Raw genomic sequence first — 23,611 nt, 5'->3', positions numbered from 1 at the left:
GAGGGAAAAAAAAAAGAAGGAAAAGAAGGAAAAGCCATGACTTTTTTTTCCCTTCCCTGTCTCCAGCCAGAAAGCACATTTGGCAGAGCCCCGGTTGCTGGAAGCCATCAGCAGGGCTGCTGGCACTTCAGAGGCTCCGAAGAGGAAAGAAGACGCGTGTGAGCTGCCAACCACACTGAGGACACTGTCCCCGCTGACACGTGGTCCCCCATCATGTCGGGGGGGAGGGGGTCCCCCCTCTCCATCCCACCCCAGCCACTGCTTCCAAAGGGCTCTGGGGAAAGCAGGGGTCCCCCAACACCCCATGTTGACACTCCGCAGAGTGCCGTGGGTTGTGCAGGGTGTCTTGCACCTGTGGTGTGCAGTCAAGGCGCAGAGCTGCCTCCCCATGCCTTTACCTGGAGATGGGGGGATTTGCTCCCAGTCAAACATGTGGCACTCAGGAGAAGGCACTTTGGATACAAATTAAGAAATTAAGCTTTTAGACACATCCAAGGAAGGCAGGCAGGGAAGTGACAGCAATCCCTCCACTGCATGGTGGGGGGGTCTGGGGAAGAAGCACCCTGTGCTTGGGGCTGCTCTGCCCACCCTGGAGATGTCTGCGGTCCCGCTGGCATGTGACCAAAGACCAGCACTGGGAATCCCCCGGTGTAATAACCCCCACTTGGTTTTTTTTTTGGGGGGGGGGGGGGGGGGGGGGGGGAAGAAGGACATGCAATGTCAGGGCAGCACAGAGGGGTGCCATCCCATGCCGTAGGATTGATTGCCCTTGATGGCACGGCGCACCCATCCCTGCAGGAAAACCCTCCCGGCCTTTCCACGCTGGAAAGCAGCTGGTGAGAAACGATGCCATTGGGCGTTGGGAAGAAGGTGCACCCCATCCCTCGATGTGCTGCACACCCCACACCCCCCATAAGCCCCATACCTACCGCTGGGGTGAGTCGGGGTCGAAGCAGGTCCTGGTCACATTGGTGGCCCGTGGGTCACAGCAGTCACCATCATCGAAGTCATCCAACATATTGTTGCACTCCATGTGACAGACGCCATCCCGGCGCTTCCAGGAGAAGCAGCGGCCAGAGCGGCGGCAGTCCCCGCCGTCATAGCCAGTCAGGGGATGCTCGCACTCGGGGTCGCAGCGCTCATTGCCCACCTTGCTGGGCTCGCAGCCCAGGAGGACAGCGCGGCGGCGCAGTGAGGAGTTGCGTACTTCCAGCAAGCTGAGCTGCCAGGAGATGTTGTAGGGTCGGAAAGCTTCGCTCAGCGCCCGGTGTTGCCACCAAACCTGCTCCCGGGTGACTGTTGGCCGCCCGCCGCCGTCCTCTAACAGGTTCACCACCCGGTACCGCACCGCCTTCCCACTCCTCAGTGGCCAGTGCCGGTTGTAGTGGGAGACCAGCTCCACATTATCACAGGCAGTCATCCCGCAGGCTGGGGGGCCCAGTGGCCGCAGGACCGGGGATGGTGGGGATGGCAGCACCCGCTGCCGGGGGAAGGCACCCTCCCGAAAAGGCACCCAGTGATGCTCCGGGGTAGCAAAGCCGGTGGCAAGAGCCAGCCCCGCCATCCCTCTGGTTGCCCCCTCTAGGAAGCGACGCTGGAGATCATGTTGGGACAGGGCGATCTGCCACAGGGCCAGTCTGGCCAGGTGTCCCCGAAAAGTGTGCACTGTGCCCCAGGCATCTCCTCCCAGCAACAGTGTGCGGCAGGAGGCCATGAAGGTGCTGTGTAGGGGTCCCCCTTGCCCACCGGCACGGCCCACCCGTGCCCCATCCACGTAGAGGGCCATCCACTGCCCATCGTAGCTGGCGGCCAGGTGGGTCCATGCCTCAGGGCGGTAGCGGTGGTAGGAGGTCACCTCGGTGGCAGCGGCTGCCCGGTCCGTGCGGAGGGAGAAAAAGAAGCGAGCGTCCTTCTTGCCATTGAGCTGCAGGGCGCGGATGCCCAGCGCCCAGCCCTTATCACTGGCCGTGTGCGAGCAGTTGTCAAAGATGCCTGCAGTGGGGACGGGAACAGAGAGAGAGAGAGAGAGGAGAGATGGTGAGGACCAGAGAGCATCACTGCTGGGCAGCAGGGGTGACCCCAGGCTGCATCCAAACTCTTTGGTGGAGTAGCCAGGAGGGATGGCAGAGCTGGAAAGGCACAACGGAGAAGGGAGGAAGAGCACACAGATGAGGAGGAGAGGCCGAAGAACGAGGTGTTTCCGAGCAGCTCCCCATAGGACTGCTCCTGTGGGCTGGGATAAGAGGCGAAGCTTTTTATCCGCAGGTCAAAGCTTTTAAGAATTAGAGTGCAGCAACCCAAAACAAAACAATCTCCTCTGGGGACCGCTTCCCCAACAGCTTCCAGGCAGATTTACAGTTCTCCTTGATGCTCCAGCTTTCCTCCCAGTCATGGATCCAGCACAGACTGGTGAGGGGCAGGGAGGGATGTGTTGCCTCCAGCTGGGCAGGTGCACTCCTCAGACCCCAGGGCACACATCCATCCCCAGGAAAAACAACTCCCTGTGAGCCCAAGCATGTTGCAAAGCTGTGTTTTCAGTTGAGCAAAACCTGAGGCTTTGCTGACTTTCCCCAAAACTCTGAGTGCTCAGGGTTGAGATGCAGGCACTGAATGCCTGTGGACTGTAAAGCCCTTAAATGTTGGTGAGGGAAAGTGGACGCTGCTCGAAATAAATGCTTCTGGGCTCCTGAAGTCGTCCACAGGGTCACCGGCTGGGGTGAGCAAGCCCAAAGGCACACTTTGAGCACTACCAGTAGCATCTTCTAGGAGCCCCTGCCCTCCTGCTCCCCACCCCAGCAAATCATTTCCATATGCAACAGTACCCTGACGCTGCTGAAACCCACTGCTGTGCCTGGAGCCCTTTTCATGCTCTCGCTGCGATATTTCTTACTCTCCAGCCCACTTTTCCCTCTATCTCCACCTCACTGCACAGGTTCTCCTGCCCCTGACACACACAGCCTGCCCATCTCCGTGGCATCAGAACATCGCGGGCTAAAACAAGGCACTGCTACACTATCTCACTGCCTTGTCAGTCCATTGGGGATGCTCAGCATGACACTGTGGGGAAACCAGACCTGCTGCCAGGATCCCAAAGAGGCTGGTGCAGAGAGGCAGAGCTGTAAAGGAGCAGGAGCTGCAGGAAGAGCAAGACCTCTTGGCTTTCACCCAGGGGATGTGACTGAAGCCAGGTTACCGTGACCTCACATTTCCCCTGCCAGCCCTCATAAATGTTGCCAGTTAAGGTCACTTCATGCCCCACTCACCCCCGGAAGCAGCACCCCTCCCTCCATCCATCCCTTTCACAGAGGAAGAGATGGGTGGTGGCCTCTTGGCTGCCCCACAGTTGTAACCACCCTGAGCGCAGATCTCTACCACCACTCACTACAAAGGCAGCAGCACACAAAGCCTCTGTGGGTGGATAGGTTTTGGCCAACTCTTGTTTTCTGGTGGTTTGTGAAAGGGAAGAAGCAGGAAGACCAGGAGAAGCTGAGATGAAAAGCCAAAAAAGCAGGAGTCAGGCAAGGGAGCTTTGTGGGTGTGGGAAGGCAAAGCCGGAGAGCACTTTTGGGCTGGAGGCTGAATGGAAGGTGCTTAGACCTGCATGCTCAAAGGCCATCTTCCGGTTATTTGGTCCTCACAGGGGTTGAGGAGACAGCGCTTGGTACCTCCTCTCTTAGGAAAACTCACGTTTCACCCTGTAAGGATTCAGAGCCCCAAGTTTGGTTAAACACATAGGCAAAACTGGGGTGGAATGGCCTTCTGGGGCAAGTGTGAACAAGCATCCTTGCAAACCCACTCTGGGGCCAAGCCTGGAAGTGTCTCACGAGTTCAAAATTGGCCAAAAGAACTTTAAACAAGCCTAAAATCAGGTCTGGAAATTTCACCAAAGGGACATAAATAATGCCAAAAGAAAACCATCTTTGCTGTGAGTGAAACCAAATCTCAGCCTGGCACAAGGGGGAATTCCCTGGGGTTCACCAAAAGCAGAGCAGGCCTGGATGGATGGGACACAAAAAGGGTGGAAAAAAGAGATTACATCATGTGAAAGGACTCTCATCTGTTCCCCAAAATGAGAAGGATGTGGAAGAGGGACCGCTCTCCTTTCCCGGTGCACACTGGGGTTATACCCCAGCAGACATCCCCTCCCCTGTGCAACTAAGAGGGACAAAGAGCCCCACCCATGTGGGCTGTAAGGCAAAAGTGATGTCTATGGGAACAAATCCTCAACTCCTAAGCCTTCAGTGCAGGTGGCAGTCACACCAGCCAGCAGGACAGATTGCTTTGCCCAGACAGAGCTGCTCAGCCTGGCCTTATTTCCCAGGCAATGATGCTGGGAGATGCTCAGCTCCACTCTTCTTCCCTCCCGCCTTCCCTCACATGCTGACACCTGGAGCATCAAGTTTCGACAGAGCAGGAGCAGCAGATCAGCAGCCGACTCGGTGCCTGTCGATGGGCTGGCAGCTGCCTACATCATCTGCTCACATGAAGCAGCTTTGGTGCTGGGGTGCTGGCCTGTCCCTCTTCACCACCCTCATCTGGGCCTCGTGGTCCCAGCTGCAGGGAGAGGGTGGGAAGCCGACAAGTGACTCAGACAGCTGGAGGTTCCTGGGGCTGATTCAAACCCTGGAGCACGGAGGCTGGGGGCTATTACCAGGGGATATTACCAGGGGATGTTACAGGGGGATATTACCCACCTGAGTGCCAGCGCTCATGGGGGGTGGTGGAGGTGCTAACAAACAGTCCCACCCTCCACGAGGGAAGAAAAAAAACCCAAAGGAAAGTTAATAACCACACACGCTCACACACGCGTGCACTGGGAAGAGTAAAGCCCAACACCTGCAGGCCAGACCTCCAGATGCAAACAGATGTGCTGCCAATGCCATGTCTGGGAAGCCAGTTCCCCTCATCCTGAGCCACTGCCTGCTGGGGGGGGGGGGGGGGGGCAGCTGGGACCCCCATGGGAAGGCAGAGACTGAGGGAAACATTGGGTTGTTTCCTTTGTACACGGCTGTTTTCCCCCTGTGCCACCCAGCCGCCACCCTGTCCCTCCTACTTCTCCTCCCCTGCACAGATGTGGCTGCCATCCTGATGAGCCAGCTGCCAACTAACCAACAGGGCCTTGTGGAGTAGCAGGGGGTTTGGTGGAAGGGGCAGAGTTAGGGTAGAGAAGGGGTTCCCCCAAAACACGGCAGTCCCCAGAGGGACCCCAGCCATCCCTACTGCATCAATAACACACCTTGGTGCTGCCAGCCCCTCCAGTTCCCCTCCCAACCCTGCCGGGCATCTCCTGCCCTGCCCTGCTTGTACCCAGCCGCAAAGCCCTGTCCTGGAGGGGACACCCGCCTCGCTCCGTGCCCCATCCCCTTGTCCCTAGGCTCTCAAGCACCTGCCCGCTCTCAGCTTGGTGGGGGGGTGTGATGTGATGGGATAATTCCCGGTAGAAAAAGCATCCGCGCCCGCTCTCTGCCCTCGGCGCCGCTCTGCGGAGCCCCGGGGGCCGGCAGCCCGGGATGGGGTGGGATTGGAGGGGGGGGAGTTGGGGGAAAATGCTGCCGGGGCCGTGCGTGCGGCGCGGCTGCCACCGTGCGGCCGCCCGCCCCGGGGACCCGCCGGGAGCCTGGCCGGCAGCGCGGGGAACCGCGGCCACTTGGCCCGGCGGGGAATCCCGGAGAGCTCCCCCGGCACGCCCGCGGCCCCGGGGAAGGAGGAACGGGGGGGTATGGGAAGGGGTAGGAGGGGTCGGGCGGAGCGTGAACCCCAAAGGGACATTCCAGCTCCCGGCAGGGGGAAGAAGGAGAAACTAGATAGGAACCGGGAGGGGCCGGGCTGGAAGGACGGGGAGGGGGGTAGGGGGGCGGAAAGGGAGGGGATGTTTTAGGGTTTGGTCTCGAGGGAAGGGGAGCTCTGTCACGCCCGGGGTGCTGCGGACGCGGGTGGGGGCGCAGGGTGTCACCTGCGCAGCGGAGAAGGCAGGCGAGCTACTCACCGGGGTTTTGAGGGGAAGGGGGGAGGGGGGTCGTGTCGGGTCGGGTCTCCATCCCTCCCTGCCCGCCCGCCGGCGTGACGGGTTTTACCTGCGATGATGGCCGGGTTGCTCTGTCCGCCCTCCGCCTTCACCCACACCTCCAGCGTGAACTCCTCCCGCGGGATGTCGGGCAGCGCCTCCGGCCGCGCCGCCAGCTGCTCTCGGCCACCGGAGAAGTACAGGGTGGGCAGCGACCGCTCCCGGGGAGGGCTCGGCACCTGCGGCTCCCGGCCACGCAGCCTTTCCTCCTCCCTCCGGCCCTGGCCGTCCGCCTCTCCCCTCGGTTCCTCTCCGCCTCCTTCTGCCGCTCCCCGCGGTCTCCGGCCCCGCGGCCGCCCGGAGCCCGGCGGAGCTGCAGCGCCGAGCACCCCGTGCGCGCTGGGACCTTGGGGGTACAGCCCGTAAGGGTGATGCGGGGGGGCGGCGGCGGCACGGCGGTTCGGTGCCTCCATCCCGCAGCCGGAGACCGGCGGGGAATCGGGGAACCGGGGGTCCCCGCGGGCAAAGCTGAGCGCCGCAAGCAGCAGCAGCGCGGCCAGGGGGGCCCCGTCGCGCAGCATCCTCCTTGGGGATGAAGGGGAGTGTTGGTTGGGGGTTGGGGGGGGGGGGGGGGGGGCGGTCGTTCCCAGGGATGGGGGGCACTCAGGGGGGCGGCGGGCGGCAGCGCCGTGGCATCCTACCCCGGCCGCAGACGCTGCCCCCAACTTTTCTCCGGCACCGCTCTCCTCCCCTCTGCTCCTGAGAGAGGAGGAGGAAGAGGAGGAGGAGGAGAAGGAGGGCGAGAGCACTGCGGCGGGGACCCCCTTCTGTCTGCAGCCGGGGTTCCCGGAGTACGGCGGCCCCTGCGCGGCTCTCGGCGCTGCCCGGCTCTGCCTGCGGGAGCCGGGGATGCGTTGGTCGCCCTTATCTAGAAAGCCCCGAGGCGCTCCGCTTCCCCCCCAATCTCCTCCCCCCCTCCCCCCCCCACCACGAGGAGGGGTGTGGAGGTGGGGGGGTGGGGTGCCTTATTTAAAGATGATTATGTGCAATCTAATAAACCCCGAGCGGAGCATCGCCCTCCCTTCCCTCCGCCCTCCCGGGCTCTGCCCAGGATGCTAGCGGGGAGGGGATGCAGGAGACCCAGCGCCCAGGCAGGATGGCGTTGGGTCCCCTCGGCATTCCATGCCCATCACCGGGGTTTTGGGGCAGCACCGACAGCACCTGCCCTGTCCTGGGCTGCCCTTGGCTTTACCCATCAGCCTTCCCCACAGCCCTGCTCGCTGCCGCTCCTATCCCTCTGCTCGGAAGCCTGGCAATTAGTTTCTTTTTTCTTTCTTTCTTTCTTTCTTTTTATTTGTTTGGGTGTGTTGTTTTTTCTTTCTAAGTCGAAACGTGCCCATGTTTTTTTTTTCTTGTCGTAGCTCAGGGTGTGATATCTGCTTGCTCACCTCACCTCCATCCTCCTCCATCACCTGGGAGAGGGAGTAGATGGAAGGCGAAAGGAGGGGACACCCCTATCCTGAACTCTCTCCCACTGAGGGGAGAAGTGGTCTCAACCTCAGGGTGTGTGGAGATACCCACTGCCACCCTCCCCCCCCCTCCCCACCTCCCACCTCAGCCAGGGATTTCTCTACTTTTTCTCTCTTTTTAAATTTTCCTTTCCCGAACAAGGATCCCATCTGTTCGGCACGTGCGGAAAGGTGGGCTGGAGGCACCTTCTCTGGGCAGGAAGAAAAGAGCCACATCCAAAAGCCAAAAAAAAAATTCCCAAATCCCAAACCTCAATGGCATCCCAGGGCAGCAGGTGGGAGATGTATCTTACCCACCAACCTGCCAGAGGGTACGGCACCAGTGCTGCCAGGTGAGCGCTGCTCACAGCACACACACGAGTGAGGAAACAACCCCCCAAACTTTCCTCCTGGTTCCAGAGACGCTGTTGCACCAGCACACAGCACGGGTGACAGGGAAAACTTCAGTGAGGAGAGAGCTTTTTTTCATATTTTCTTCTTGTTTTCATGATTATTATTTTATATTCCTTTTTTTTCTGGGTTTTTTTCCTTTTTTTTCCCCTCACTCCCAAGCGCTATCTGTGGCGGTCAGTGTGAAGCAGGGTTGCCAGCGAAAGCTGGGAGGCCCCTTCCAGGGTACAGACTTTCAAACCGGTGAGGCAGGAGGGAAGGGATTTAAGAACAAACAGCAGGAGCTGGCTGCATGGGGTTGGGGTTGGGGTGGGTTGGGGTTTTTTTTTGCCTTCTCAAGGTGGGAGGGTGATGGAAGGAGGTGGGAGGAGGGCTGGTGCTTCAGTGGGGGCGGAGGGGGGACACATAGAAAATAATAACATTGGGTTAGGAGGCGTGAGCAAAGTGCTTCGCCAACATCCCTGCCCAGATGGAGGAAGGTGGGATGTTCAGAAGGCAAAAGAGGCCAGGCAGAGAAGGGATGGCTCTTGCAAAGGAGCTCGAGCAGGTCCTGAGGGCCTCTGGGGAGTGAATGACATCCCCGCATAACGGGAGTACCCATCGCTCACAGGGAGGGGATGGGAAGAGATTTGCAGCTCTCCTGCCTGCATTGGACAGTGCCCACCCAGTGCATGGGTGAGGTGGCCCAGCAAGAGGGTTGTCCTGGGGCCAAACACCCGCAAGCATGGCTTGTAGTGTGCAGTCATTCAGGAATGAATGGAGCTCCTGATAGCCCTCCCACAGGATCCCTCAGGGCACCTTATTCTGACCTTATTAAGTGGTTATTAATCATCTTGCCCCACAACACCCTGCCCAACCCATCCATCAGACCAGGTACTCAAAAGTAACATGACCACGAGACCCTAAGAAGTGTCTCCGGCTCCACCAGAGGTTTGGCAGCTCTGACTACTTGGGGACAGCATGGCTGGGATGAATCCAGCATCAGAGCAATAAAACCCTCCAAAAATGCACCCAAGCGAGGCCTCTATATATAGGCTCTGGCCCCGGCTTAGCCGCTTGTTTGGCAAAATGACACCCTCAGAAAACCAGCAAACAGTCCGTTGGGATGGTGTGGAGCAGGAGGAGGGAAAGTCTACCAAGAGGACCCCTTTCTGGAGGGGAGATGGATGGGAGTGGAGGAAGGCTCCATGCCAAGCCCCTGGTTCTCCCTGCCCTGCCTGCCCGAGCCTGGCCAGGTTTAAGATGTCACTGAAGATGTCAAAGTGGTGGCAAGGTGCCCTGGGCATTTCTTAGAGGTCCCAGCTCAGAGCCTGGCTGCCTTGGCTGGGGAATGCAGTCACTGCACGTGGCATCAGGATGGAGATGCTCATTCCCAACCACAGTTCAAATCTACTGATGCTCGGAAGTAAGGGAAAGGATACTGCATGGAAGGCAGGGGGAGGGCAAAGCAGTGGCAGAAGGTAGGTTTGGCTGTATGTTCCTCACCCCTTCTCCACACGCTGTCCTTCCTGGCATGCCCCAGCCCTTCGGAGCCTCTGGACTGCAGGTCTCTGCAGTCAGGGTTATTTTGGGGGGTGGGGGGTGTGTGACTGGATCAGGCAGCTGCTGGCACTGGGCAAGAGCAGGGTGCTCACATCGAGCCCTTGGCCAGAAGCCTCTGGGAGGAGGCAGGGAGAAGGGGGAAGCCCCACACACCCATCAAAGCTGCAGATTTGGAGCTGTGGGGTGACCCCATCCAGGACCCAGGTTTCCAGCACAGGCTCAGCCTGCTTCGGGACAGAGTGAAGAGCAGTGCTTTAGCAGGAGCAGAGGCTGAGCCATGCTTTTCCCCACACCTGTCAAAATCCACCAACAAAAGCCTTCCTCTCCCTCCGCTCCTCCTCAAGAAACCACCGGCGATCTCGACAGGGGAATAAAGGCTCCGGGAGAATCCAGCTTTTTTGTTTGCAGCCAAACTGCACGAGCCCGAGACAAGCAAGCCTCAGTAATCAAAGCTGGGAGCGGTGGTGACCCCGCTCAGGGCACAGCCCCAGCCCTCCCTCCTCTCCCTCCTGAGCTCTCCTGCTTTTCCCAAGCAGATTAGGAGCCTGTTCAAACGCGCAGGACCCCCAGAGGTCAGAGACGCTGGCCTCCCGCACCAGAGGTTTGCCTGGGAACTCGCTGAGTTTCCTGCTTCTGGTAGGTCTGGAGATAAGCCCTGGCACGCGGCCGCTGCTGGTGCCAGCTCCAGGCAGGAGTCCGCAGCCGTGCACCGAAAATCCAGCAACGACACGTTCGGGGCTGCGTTTCGCTCGTGTTTATGCCTTGCAGTGGGGTACATCCCATCAGGGACAAGTGACAAGCCCCTCTTGCCTGGGATCTGCAAGGTCTGAGTGGGATGGCTGGGCTCCCCCCCCAGCCCTTCCACCCCACAACACCCGTCGGGGTTTCCCCAAGCTGTTTGGTCCCATGAGTTTGGTGACAACAGCTTCTCCAAGCTCCTCTGCTGAAGTCAGCTATACCCACTGTAAGAATTCAACGAGCCCTGTATGCAACCTCAACTCCTCTGGCAACAGAGCCAAGGAATGAACTTTAAATAAAAACAAAGGACCATCAGCCAAGGATGCTCCTGCTCCATCATCCTCACACCTGTCTCCCCACCTTTGCTCCAAACCACGCAGCCTGTGGATGGAGGATGGTACCTCCACAGCAGCAGAGATGGTGGAAGCCCAGGGAGGAAGCCAGCCAGCCAGGCACTCATCAGGGCATCAACTTTGAAGCTGGTTTGGTGTATTGCCATAGGGCGTGGCTATTTTGGAGCTGCCTTGGATGTCATACCGGAGCAGCGAGCTGCAGCAGAGTTGTGCTTCACAGGGCTCTTGCAAGCCTCTGGTAAAAACCAGTTACTTCCAGCTGGGAGGTGAAGATGATGCAGATGCTGAGCAGCACACTCACTGCTCTTTCTACACAGGGAAGAAGTTCCCTGCACAATAGCTTCTGCTGGGGTCTTTCTGCACCCTGGAGTTTTGCGCTCACAGGTGCTAAATTAAGCCCATCCAGAGAACAGAGCACGACCTTTGCCAGATGGGGTGTCTCAGATATTGAGAGCAATCCTGACTGCTCACAAAAGGCAGGGACTCATCCACCTTTACATAACTTATCTCCTCCCGCAGCTGCAGAGGGAAAGCACACATGAAAAAGCAGGGGGAGAATGGGAATCAGCCTTTCCTGGCCATTCCGCTGCTGTCTTTGGGGAGTTTCAGCCCCATTAAGTCAGGACTGTTCAAGTGCATCCCTGCATCCCAGCTGGGACAGAGAGGGTGCCTGCCAGAGACGTGATGCCACGTGGCTCCCATGCCAGAAGCAGAGGCAGGATCCCAAAGGAAGACATTGAGCTCTGCAGGCACCCTTGGGAGGAGAGTGTTGGTAGAAACACAGCAGGGACCCGCTTAGGCTTCCAAAATCCCATCCCGGCCCAGGAGCCAAGGTCTGCTGGCAGGAGCTCCATGAGACCACCAGGCTGACAGTGGGTCCAGTGGTAATCCAGGCAAAATAATTCTGTGACCTTGCCGCATTTTTACCGTCCCCATGCCCGTGCCAAGCATCTGCTTGCTAGTCCCCCATGGACATGCCACTCCTGCGATAGCATCCCTTCCAGCATCCCTTCCCTAGTCAGGCACAGCTTTCTTTGCAGGAGTGTCAGTGCAATCACTTGTATAAACAAGCCTCATCATCCCCAGATAGCCTTCGCCCTGCCTCTGGCATTTATATATACTTCCCACATTGTCTCCCAGGCACTGAAAAGCCCTTCACTGGAGCCAGTCAGTGAGACCCCAAGCGAATATTTAATCTGGCACAGGTATCTTGAGGGGGAGGGGGAAAGGGCTCGTGCCACCCCAGCTTTGTGTATGCAAAGCTCTGCAGCTCCTCAAACTCCTGCTTTAACATCTCTCCATCCGATCTGAGTCGGGGGAATGGATGCTGCAAGAAGAAATGGAGCAGGACAGGATGAGCATGTTGGCTGGTGTAGGGGTAGAGGGGCTGTGTTTGGTAACTTTGCTGCCTCTGGGCTCCAGGAAAAGCAGGACTTTTGGCACCACCGGGCAACGCTGTGAGTTGGAGGTGCCTCCGGACTGCTGGTCCAAAACATGCTGTGGTAATTGCATCCTTCATCCCACTCCCAGACCAGTTGAGAGAACCCACCCTAGTATTTCCAGGGAGAAATAAAAAGAAGGATGAAAGACTCAGGAGTGCAAGTATTTGGGGTTTGGACATGTTCACCCCAAGGAAACACCTCTTCCGTCCACACTCGTTTTTAGAAGAGACAAAACCAGAGTTGCTGGGAGAGCCGCAGGCAGGGAGGCAGGGGGGAGGAAGCCATGTGTCAGCTGCAGAGGCAGCTCACAGCCTCCAGCTCACATCTGTGCCATTCACCCATGCCACCCAGTTCACTCACTTCCCACCTTTGGGCAAGTCAAAGTCCCTGTGAAGAGGTGGAAGAAAGGATGAGCTTGCATACACACACACACAGGGTCTTCTCGGGCAAGAGATAAAAGCCGTTATCCCCAGATGGGTAAAAAGCATCTCCTGTTTTTTGCTGGACCATGAAGGAGACCAAGAGATGGCCTCTGGCACCAGCCATTATCCAACCAGTTTCCAGCTGCTCCTCAGTTTGGTTGCTAGACATTGCCAGCACGGCTCTGTGATCAACTTGGTCTTATACCCGTGTTGTTGGAGGTGATAGCAGCTCTGGGTGTGCACCGTAGGTGTATGAACGCACATGCCAGTGGCACCCTGGTACCTCTGAGTCTATGCAAGTAGTGGGAGCTGGAGGCACCAAGAGCCTTGGTTCCCCTGGTCTTTGCAAACCAGAGTGGGTGCCTCTGTTTGCTGGAGGACTGGCACTGGGATGCATCTGTCCACATCGTGCTTTCTGTGCCAGGTAGCTGGAGCTCACATAAGCCCTTGAATCTCTGGCATCACACTTCCGAGCCCTCAGCCTTCAGTGTCTCTTTAGCAACAGCACCATGGTCATGGCTCACCTCAAAGCCAGGAATGTCTCTTGAGGATGCTTGGCACCTTTGGTCCCAATGTGTTTGTGGCATTCTCCACCCCATCCCAAGCCTGGTGCCACCTTAAGGCTAACTCCACAGCACTCGCCTTCACCACAGCTGTCAAGCAGAGGAGGGCAAGGTGTGGGCGTGAAAATCTTGGTGAGAACATCCGTTCCAAATTAGTGCCTTGATGGATGCTAAAACCTATTGCACTCCTTTAGCTCACCGTTGTAGCCTTTATCTCAGCTCAGCCAGCCCTAATTAGCTCTTCTACGCTTGATCCCTAGGTCAGGTTTTCCCTTCAATCATTTCCGTGGTTTCTTGTGGATCTGTAGATGCACAAGTGATCCCTGGTGTGCTGGGGAGTTACTCAGAGCCATCTCTGAGCTCTTTGCTGTGCTGCCGTCAGAGCTGGCCATCAGCACTTCCAGCTTCTGGTTGCTTTGCTGTGCTGGCAGGAACCTCAGGAGAAGAGTGGGAGTCCCTGTCCAGGGTGAGCCAGTAGAATCAGTATGAGCACTTTGAATGAGTACAGACCCACCAAGCAAGGTCGTTACAGCTAGGCATGGAGATGAGAGGGTGTTTGCTGGTGGTGTGCCCTTCCTGTGCAAGCCTCCTGCTCCTGAACCTACAGCTGGAGAGCCCCTTACAGCTTAGCGTGCCCACCCAGTGGAGACCTCCCAGTCACATCCTTCCTGTGGCCCATATCACTGTCCCCGATGCCCCTGCTCCCAGAGTAGTCTTTTCTCTCCTCACCTTTACCCTGGGGACAATCCAGGCTGGAAACATGCCATGTCCCATGTAGGGCTGGCAGCTCCAATCCAACCTGGAGGAGTTCCAGTGATGCAGGATTCTCCCTGAACATCTCTATGGACTGAAGGCAGCTGGGAGGAAGCAGGACAAAGACAAATCTTCATCATAGTGGGGTATATCGGTGCACTGTGACCCTCTTGGTTCTAGCTGGTTAGGAGTGTAGAAAACCTCAGGACAAACAGATCCAGCAAAATCCTTTGGGATAGACAGAGATGTGCCAGCAAGGGGCCATTTGGCAGCAGCGCTGTGCCGTGCCAGTTTGAGGGAGCTGGCACCGGGGTCCCCTGCATCGGCTGCCTTGTTCCCGGGAATGTGGTTAACCTGTGAGGGGGGGAACTGCACTTTTCCACCTGCTTCTGTCTGTGACAGGGTCCTGGCTAAATGGGGCTTTTTTTTGGCTGACCCTCTCTGCCCTTGCAGCACTGGTTTCTCCTCCTGACAAGCTGCCAAAGCACCACCAGCAACCTGTGAGGCCAAGTGGTGTCCCCACCCCACCACGAGACCACCATGGGAGCTGGTGGAACACAGCAGTGAGGGAAATCCTTGGGTGCCTACGTCTGAGGCGGGCAGCAGTCCAGGCGCATCGTGCACACCCAAGCATGCGGGCATAGTGGGGGACCCTAACACCCACCCCATCCACCATGAAGGTGCTGCAGTTCTTGGTCTCCCCCCAGTGACCAGACCACATATAACAAAGCCTGGCTTAAGCAGGGGAGGTTTCCAGCCCCACGAGCAGAGCTCCTTGATTCCCAGATCAGGCGCATTATGACCAGGTAATTATATTACTAATTATTTCCCCGAAACCTCCCCATGAGCGGAGCCCTCTTGCTGGGGCATCATTTTTGGAAGCGAGACCCTATTTCCACACCCCTTCCCCCCCTCCCCTCCATACACCAGGGCTTGAAATGTATGGATTCGTTCATTAAGGAGCGCCGACACCGCTGCGGCAAATGACCTATCAACAGATTTACAGCAGGAAGTAAGTCACTGCCTCCGAGCCTGCGGTCTTAATGTAATTAAAGTCCTCTGTTTGAAATTCGTTGCTAATTAATATTCATGCTCTGTTCTCCATCTGCCATTCCCATGTTGCTGGTTCCTTCTGAGATTGATCAGAGGGTTATTAAGGCTACGAGCAGACAGAGAAGGAGGGGGGGCAGCTGGTGAGAAGGGGTTGGATCAGCTTTTGGTAAGGGAGCAGAATTGCCACCCAGGACCCCCAGCTGCTGTACTGGGAAGGGATGGCCGAAACATTGTCCTGGGTTGCTCCATTGCTGGGGAAGGCGGAGGAGGGGGGAAGAATTAAAGCACTGGTGGGACTGATGGATTGAGAGATAGACACCATTGGTTGGCTTCTGGAGTCTCCGAGGGCTTGCATCTCAAGCAAGAAGCATCTCTGGAACTAGGCTGCCAAGGAAAAGCTGGCAGTTGGTGATGTGAGCAAAGTCTAATTGAGATAGAGATTAATTGCTGGCTCTTGTGATTTGGCACGGGGGAGCATCCGTGGCAGCGCAGCCCCAAGAACCGGACCCACCAGAGCAGTTATTTGGGGGTGGAGGCTCAGAGAGAGTTTCTGAGGTAGGGCAGATAGGTAGGCAGGCCACGGATGTATAGGGTGTTCATGGGCACCAAGAACCTGCCCCAGACCAGTGTGGGGCATGCGCGGACACCTGCGGGGACACCCTGGCCAGCTGCTTTGGGTGGGCAAAGCCCTTGCAGTGACCACACACTGGGTGCTCCTGTTAAAGCAGGTTGAGGGCTGCCCCTGGCCCTGCGTATGCATTGAGAGCTTGCCCCATCCCTGCACGGGCTGGAGATTTTCTTTTCTCAGCTGCATTTCCACATGCCCTTGGCATGGATTCTGGCAGGATCAGACACACACAGGAAAGGCCACAACTCCTGTGCCGAGAAATGCTTTCAGCTGAAACCAGGCACGCAGGGTCCACCACCTTGGGTGAGAAAGATGTCCCTATGTCACAGGCTGAGAGCCTGGTGGGTGCCATGCCACTGCGCACACAGGGTGCCATGAGTAAATGCAGTGCTCTGCAGCATGAGGAGGCCAGGATGGAGATGTGTTCCTGGTGATGGCCCTGTACTACCACACCATCCTATCTCCACATGCCAGAGATGTCAGAACTGAGCATCCTTTGAAATTCAGGGCACAGCAAAGCCTCTTGAAGACCCTTCCTCCCAGGATGCAACCCAGGATAACTGGTGGTCTGTGATCAATGCAGACAGACAGGCATCTGGAAGACAGGTTTTGGAGCCAGCCTTCCTTGGCAGGAGGATGCTGGCCCCTCTCCTTTTTCTTGGCATCTTTTCTTCCCTAGGAAAGGTGGCATGGGGACATGGCATCTCAGCATGGAGGTTCCCAAGGGACCAGAGGGACTGGGGGTCTTATCCCAGTCCTGAGTGCTGAGTGACCCCGGCTCTGTCATAGGAGCACTATGAGTGGTGTTTCCTCAATTAATAAAGCCCATTCCAAATAGCTTTTAGATCCTTAAACACAATTGTAGGGCTCAAATTGGATGCGCCCCGCTTCGAAAGCCAAGTCCCACTGGCATCTCCTGTTTATATATGAACAATCACAGTGATTTATTCATCTGCTTAAAGTACGGTTGCTCTTTGACCGTCCATCCATTATCCTTATCTATCTGTCCTGGTTAGGAGCCGAGCAATCCATCTTACCCAACCTAATGTATGCCAAACAATTCCGCAGGCTGCCACGCTCCGAGTGGGCTCTGCCAGCACAGACAACACGGACCTGGTTTTCAGCAGCACTAACGCAATTGCACTGACGTCAACCAGAGCCGCCCGTCGTCACCCTTCTAGAAAATTAAAGCCTAGGGCGGGCAGACCCAAGGCAAGCACTGAGGGGATCTGCGGTGGTAATCGGGACCGGAGCTGCCATGGGGCTCACCACGCAACGTGCAGACCTTGCAAATAACCCATTTAACCCAGAGAATTTGTTGTTTCTCCTGATTAAATCAAGAGAGGGGAGAGGCGATGTGATCCTGGGGTGGCATCTGACCATTCGTGATGAAAAGACCATGCTGCTCCTGTGCCATAGGACAGTGGCAGCTGCCTTGGGGACGTTTCAGAGGGGCAGCGTCTTCTGCGAGCAGACCTCAGCAGGTGTCGAGGGGCATGGCAGGCTGCAGGTCTCCTGTCTCATGGGATAGAGAGGTTCCACACCATGTAGAAAAGAAGTGAAGCACCATGTGGCTGCCCCTGGAAGTGTTCAAGGCCAGGTTGGATGGAGATTTGGGCACCCTGGGCTGGTGGGGGGTGTCCCTGCCCATCGCAGAGGTGGCACTGGCTTTGGGGTCCCTTCCAACCCAAACCATTCTATGGTTCTATGATCTATGACCATGAGAATTTATTCAGAAAATGTGTTGCCACCTCCTTTCCCAGGCTGAAGGTGCCTGAAAGTCCCTTACCTGCAGCAGGCAGGTGCCCAGCAAATAGAAACCAGGTCCCTGTTCCCTGCCTGCCCCCATCCTGGGCTCTACAAGGGACTGTTAGATCCCGCAGCCAAATACCTTCTCTAAGGAAACACGCTATAAAAGATCGAGAGTATGATCCCATCATTGAGAGGGACATCCCTTGCCAAATTTCACCTCCCCATGTGAAGGACAGGGTGTGACAGCTTTCCAAAGGATGTTTGGGAAGGGTGTCTGGCCACAGGGAAACCAAATGGCTTTCTCCAGGCTTCTCTCTTGGAAAAAGCCGACTCAGTTTGGATGAACTTTTCCAGACGAGTTCAGGTTGAGGCAAATCCCTGGGAGACAATTTCTGCCTAAATGTCCATGTTTTGGCATTGTTCTAAGCATTAGGAAACACAGCCCGATAATTACTCAGTAACAAGCAGCATTACCTACCCTGCCTACAATAAAATAATTAATTCTCATGAATTTGCCCTCTATGCCTTTGAAGAGGATTTCCATATTGGAAAAAAAAAGGGGGGGGGAGGGAAAGGAGGAGAAGAAAGCAATGGAACCATCCAACCCCCTCCAGACTCGAGTCACTCTATCTGGCATCTGGCCGAGCAAGGAGAGGTGGCAAGTGCTGTGGTTAGATGACCTCTGAGCTCACCTAATGTGTCTGAGTGGGACCTTGGATGATATCAGAGGAAGGTCCTGGAAAAGCAGGGGTTGGTAGGAGTTGGATGTCGGCACTTCTGAGAAACACAAAGGGGGAAAATGGATATTTTCATGGTATTTGAGACCATTTTCATCTGCGCAGAGAGGGGAAGCAATGCTCTGGCATCAGGATTCTCCACAGCATGGGTGAAGGGGGTTCACAGTCTGCCTTAAAGCAGGAGTCACCACGGCTTTGTGAAAGAGCCTGGTTTGGAAAGATTTCCAGCCCGAGCAACCTATGGTTTGGATTAAGCAGGAAAGCTCCTGGTAAGAGTCTAAAATTTGGGGTACTAAGCAGATCCAGTCCCTCAAGGCCAGTGCCCAGCACTGAGGACCAGGGTGCATGCTTTGTATCCCCAGTTCTGTGGCCAACTCGGCGGGTCGAAGTTAGGCAAGATGACCTCCCCAGCCGCGCACCTTCTCCACTGCTGCCCTTGTTGGACGGAAACAGCAGGTTTGCTGCTTCCACCACCACCACAGTGCTTTGTGCAGTCTGACACAGTGAGCCACCGAAGTGTTTTGAGCCATAACCAGTTGCCTTCTGGAGGTTCCTGGCTTGGTCATGCCAGAAGATCGCTCAGGTTCGATAAAATTCAGTTTGCTAAATGGCTCCGTCCGCAAACCGGGGTGACTTCATAGCCGGTGTGGGCGCAGGAACAGCCACCACGTGCTCGGAGAGAGAAGTCCACACGCCAAAGAGACGCTTTTGTGTGGTGAAACTATATTCACCGAGCTTAAGTCAAGCAATGAAATATTCATAGGACACTAAAGCAGTGGGCTCCCTGGCTGCCTTCTTATGGGAATTCAATAATACCGGAGACAGCCTTAACTCAATATTCAAAAAGCCTTTTTCTCTTTCCCTCTCTCTCCATCTCCCCACTGTCCCTTTGGGTTCAGAGATCTTTTCAGAAACCTCAGTTTTATCTGCTGGATGCATTAGTGGGGAGAGAAAGGCAGAGAGGAGAAACTGGGAGGGGGGAAGAAGGAGTGGGGGCACAAGGATGGGGACCACGCTTGGGACAGCTGGGGATTTCTGATCCCTCAGGCTGCCTGGTGGGTCTTGGCTGGATGATCTGGTCTAGCTCTTCCTAAAGGCAGGTCTGCGTGGCTTTTGGCGGGGCTGAACCCACACTTATGCTCAGATACAGCTGGCTAGGAGTCAGCTCTTGCCCAAGAGAAGGGCAACAAGGCTGGGGAAGGAGCTGGAGGGAAAATCATATGAGGAGCAACTGAGGGAGCTGTGGGTGTTCAGCCTGGAGAAGAGGAGGCTGAGGGGAGACCTTATCACCGCCTACACTGACCTGACAGGAGGGTGTAGAGACGTGGGCCATGGTCTCTTCAGCCAGGTGACAGGAGATAGGACAAGGGGAAATGGCCTCAAGCTGCTCCAGGGCAGGGTCAGATCAAGTGTTCGGAAAAAGTTCTTCCCTGAAAGGGTTATTGGGCACTGGAACAGGCTGCCCAGGGAAGGGGTTGAGTCACCGACCCTGGGTGTGTTTAACAGATGGGTAGATGAGGTGTGCAGGGATATGGTTTAGCAGAGGACAGGAACAGTTGGACTTGATTATCTTAAAGGTCTTTTCCAACCTTGTGATTCTGTGATTAAGAGCTGTGTAACCGTGGTTGTGTGCTCCTGTGCTCCCACCAATAGACCTACCGAGAAATAAGCTTGCCTGGCTCAGGTGTGGTGCAATGCTCATAGGACTGAGCCCACTTTGGGCTCAACATCTATCCTGGCGGGGGGGGGGGGGAATAATCTATTTTGGAGCCTTTATCCAGTAGCATAGTCTGGAAATCATGTGAATTTGGCCTAGACGCTCACAAGGGATAAAGCCCTGTGGCTCCAATGACATGGGTGATGCTCATGTGGACATTCATCCTCATCTGGGGTGAGGACAGGGAAGCTGGCAGAGCTCTAATGAGCCATCTTGGTGCTCCCAACTTGACTTACCATTGCTACATCTTTAGATCTCTGTCCTGGAAAAGCATCACTGTGATTCTCCTTCCCTGTTTCAGAGAGAGCAAGGACCAACCTGTGAAGCTCTTCCCAAAGGTCATGTACGGAGCTAACCCCTGGAAGCTAACACTGCCCCATGCCAGGAAATGGGCAATGCTTCGCGCTGCAGCTGGGTGGGAGGGATCTGTAGCTCTGCTGGTAGGACCTTTCTGCCCATTGTGGGGAGGTCTGATACTCGAGGATGTGACCAAGGCTCCTCCAGCCATTGAGGGGGCAGGGGACTGTTTGCTGCCCCTTTGAATAAAAAACCCCAAGGTGTTGGGGTGGGGGAGGTGTCACCAAAGGATAAGAGCAGTGAGAGGTGGCTTTCCACACCATCCATGGATGTTGCAGAGCAGGATGCCATGGGTGCTGAAGTTTTACACAATCCTAATTCAGAGAATGAAGTCCTCTGCAGAGCCCCACTTGTCATCTGTAGCTTTGGATGGCAATGCTCTGTACATGTTGCAGCAAAGGGGAGATTGAGATGAGCAACAGATTTCCGAGCACTTAGCAGGGCTTTTTTTTTTCCCCCTTGTAGGATCCTTTCCCAGAGCGTATTTAAAATCAAATGATTTACTCCACAATGCACTGGTTATTTGGTTTCTCCTGGCATCTCCCCACCATGAATGCCCTCGAGTGGATCGGTTTCAACCTTCAGCAAACCTCTCTATTAGCATTTGATCTTGTCAAACTCTTTTTATAGCCACTCTTAAAGCTAAGTGGAAGCTGCTTGATGGCTATCTGCCACGCCAAGGCGTGTGGGCAGATGCCAGCTAGTAGGGGCAGAGCACAGTTCTCCTGCAAGAGGACTCCAGAGCACCAATGATGATACAGACAACACACAAAATCCCTGAGATTTGGACCAAAATTGGGTTCATGTTCACATGCTGGAGAGAGGACGGGGAGATCCGTACTGCTCTGAGCTGCTCCCCATCTCCAAGGCCAGGTGGGAGCCCTTTGGAGAAAAGCAAGACCCTCCATCCCATTGCAGGGCGGGTGGCTGGTTGCTTGGTGGGTGCCAACACTGTGGCGTGGGGGCTGTGCTGGTGCATCCCGCAGAAGGAGAGGGTGAGTGGGATGCCTGCAAGCCAAACTCCACCAGGGACCCTGCCCCCTTTCCTGCGCTTTTCCATGTCAAAAGAAGAGATTGATTTCTTTCTTCCTGATTCTAGCATCTCCAGACCTGATGCTGATCATGCCAACGTCTGCCTGTTGATCCTTTGTAGATGCTGGTTCCAGCTATACTTGGAATTACTTTATTTTTTTAAGACTTTCTGGCAAATCACCAGTCCCACAGATGACTGTTTTGGAGCAGATTTCCCTATGCACTTTGTGCCAGTGCAGGTCTCCTGATAGGGTCTCTGGAAGCTCTCCTCATCCCTCACCTCTCTGCTGGTGCTCCAGGTGCAGCCCAGCCATGTCACTCCATGTCACCATGTCCAACCTCATCTGCCAATAGCTTGGAGCCTCCTCCTCCCCTTTGTGTCTTCAAGCCAGGTGGAACAGCTGGACCACATCTTCTAAGGGGCAGAGCTACCTCTTGCTTCTGGGGTACCTGGCACTGCTTGGAGTCACCTCGTCCACGAAGATGAGCAGAGGTTGATCACCCAAAGGAAGTGCCCAAAAGGCACTGCCGATTCACAGTTGAACAGGAATTTGATGGTGTCAGGCTCAAACTTTTCCCCATCTGACGTAGTATCTCAGACACAACATGGCAAACCACAACCCTATTGTAGATGCAGCTACAGTGACACCATATCTACAGCTACCATAGATGTAGCTACAGAGCTATAGCATTGGAGTGTGTGCCCAGGCTGGGGAGGTAAGGCAGGTATTTTATCCCATAGCAACGTGTCACTGGAGGTATGTATTTTAACTATTGCAAAACTACTTGTTTTGTGATGAAGAGAGATGATAAAGCTTGGTTTTCTCCAGATTTTGAGACTTAACGCTTTGATTACCGGTTTTAGAGCTCCAAGCTAGGCTTTTTCTGTATTTCTGGTGTTGGCTGTTTCATGGCAACTCTTGGAGAATGGCAGAATACCATTGATGGATCTTGCAGAGCATGTCAGGAACTGGAAGCAGAGATGTGCACTGGTGTTTCGGGTGGGAAAGTAGGTTATAAAACAGGGAGGTGCATGGCAGAGCAGGAAGGGCATATGGGGTCTATGGTAATGCCCCTCACCTCATCTTGTTCCCTTTCTTCTCAAGGACAGCTTGAAAAACCTGAAGGTATCCCCATGCCCAAAGCACCTACTGCACCATGGCTCTTGGGCCACTGGTGGGTGAAGGACCAGCTCTGTCCCCATTCAGGAACATGTGCCAGGGTGTCTCCACGATCCCAGCTTCTCCCTCGATGAACCTCTCTCCCCCCTCAGATGGAGCTACCCACAAACCCATAAGTCTCCCTAGAAGACCTCTGTGAGGAATAACGTTGCAGATGGATGTTGCCTGTCTGCGTGAATCATCTGCCAGTAGGTCACGAATTACTCAGATGTGTCTGTTATCCCAAATTATTCCCTGATTCACACAGCGGCTTACGCAGGAGCTCCTTGATTAGATTCCCCAATATCAAACATGCCGGCTCATTGGCCTGACCTTCTCATCCATGTAAGCCTCCAGGCTATAAACCATTCTTATCCAAAATCTTGACCTCATGTTTAATTTTATCTGCACTGACGTTAACGGAGGTTAGTTAGGCTTGAGTACATGCTGGAAGTTAAGCTTTCCTGTACCGGGGCCTTCATGCATTTCCCTACGCTGACTGACAACCTGAAATCAAGGATGCCTCTTCCCTGGCTTCGACAGGCCTCATCTTGGCACACTCATAATTCCTGGAATCGGTTCTCCACCACCGACGATGATGAATCAATCATTTGCTTTCTAAATGCGTTCCACAGAATTCCCTCAGCCTTCAACACGCTGGCAGGCTTTCCCACCAGAAAATTAGTTGGCTCAACAGTTCCCGAGATAGAGAGCACCCCGAGTACGGTTCCTGCCTGGAAACAGAGAGATTTAGAGGTTTGAAGTGAAGTTTTGTGGGATGACCTTTTTCAGTGGTTCCCTAGTCTTGGTGAGAATCCGGCTCAAAAAAATGGGTTTGTGTGCAGAGGATGGTTGAGAAGGAAATGTGGATGAGGGTTGGTGTATGGACATTGGTCAACTGGGGCATTCCAGAGAGGGTTTTCACAAGTTCAGTGGACTCCTGGGCACCTGACCTCTCTTGGGCATGGAAAATCCCTCTAATGCTCTGAATTTATCTCCCCTCACAACAAGTATCTGTAAGGTTGGTTGGTTTCCTTGGTTTTCTAATGCAACTTCAACAGAAGTGCGGCCAGCAGATCGAGAGAGGTGATTCTGCCCCTCTGCTCTGCTCTGGTGAGACCTCACCTGGAATACTGTGTCCCACTTCCAACACAAGAAGGGCATGGACCTGTTGGAGCATGTCCACAGGAGGCCACAAAATTGATCAAAGGGCTTGAGCATCTCTCCTGTGAAAACAGGCCAAGAGAGTTGGGTTCAGCCTGGAGAAGAGAAGGCTCCTGGGGGGACCTTATAGCAACCTTCCAGGACCTGAAAGGCACCTATAGGAAAGCTGGGGAAGAACTGTTCCTGAGGGCATGGAGCAATAGGACGAGGGGTGATGGTTTTAAACTAGAAAAAGGGAGATTTGGGTTGGATATTAGGAAGAAGTTCTTCACTCT

At 55.4% G+C, this 23,611-nt stretch overlaps 1 protein-coding gene across 1 annotated transcript in view; it reads right to left on the bottom strand.

Annotated features, from left to right (window-relative positions):
* PAPPA2 (pappalysin 2) overlaps nucleotides 1-6,585 on the bottom strand; it is a gene marked incomplete at both ends in the record, with an annotated part of 84,182 nt that extends 77,597 nt beyond the window's left edge. Inside the window, 2 exons of the mRNA XM_084266572.1 lie at nucleotides 930-1,992; nucleotides 6,075-6,585. Coding sequence (XP_084122698.1) covers nucleotides 930-1,992; nucleotides 6,075-6,585 — 1,574 coding nt within the window. The remainder of the gene's footprint in view (nucleotides 1-929; nucleotides 1,993-6,074) is intronic.
* Nucleotides 6,586-23,611: the final 17,026 nt, after the last annotated feature.

The sequence above is a fragment of the Gallinula chloropus genome (assembly GCF_964237585.1).
Source record: "Gallinula chloropus genome assembly, chromosome: 6".
Classification (NCBI taxonomy): domain Eukaryota; kingdom Metazoa; phylum Chordata; class Aves; order Gruiformes; family Rallidae; genus Gallinula; species Gallinula chloropus.
This window is presented reverse-complemented; position numbering and strand designations above follow the sequence as displayed.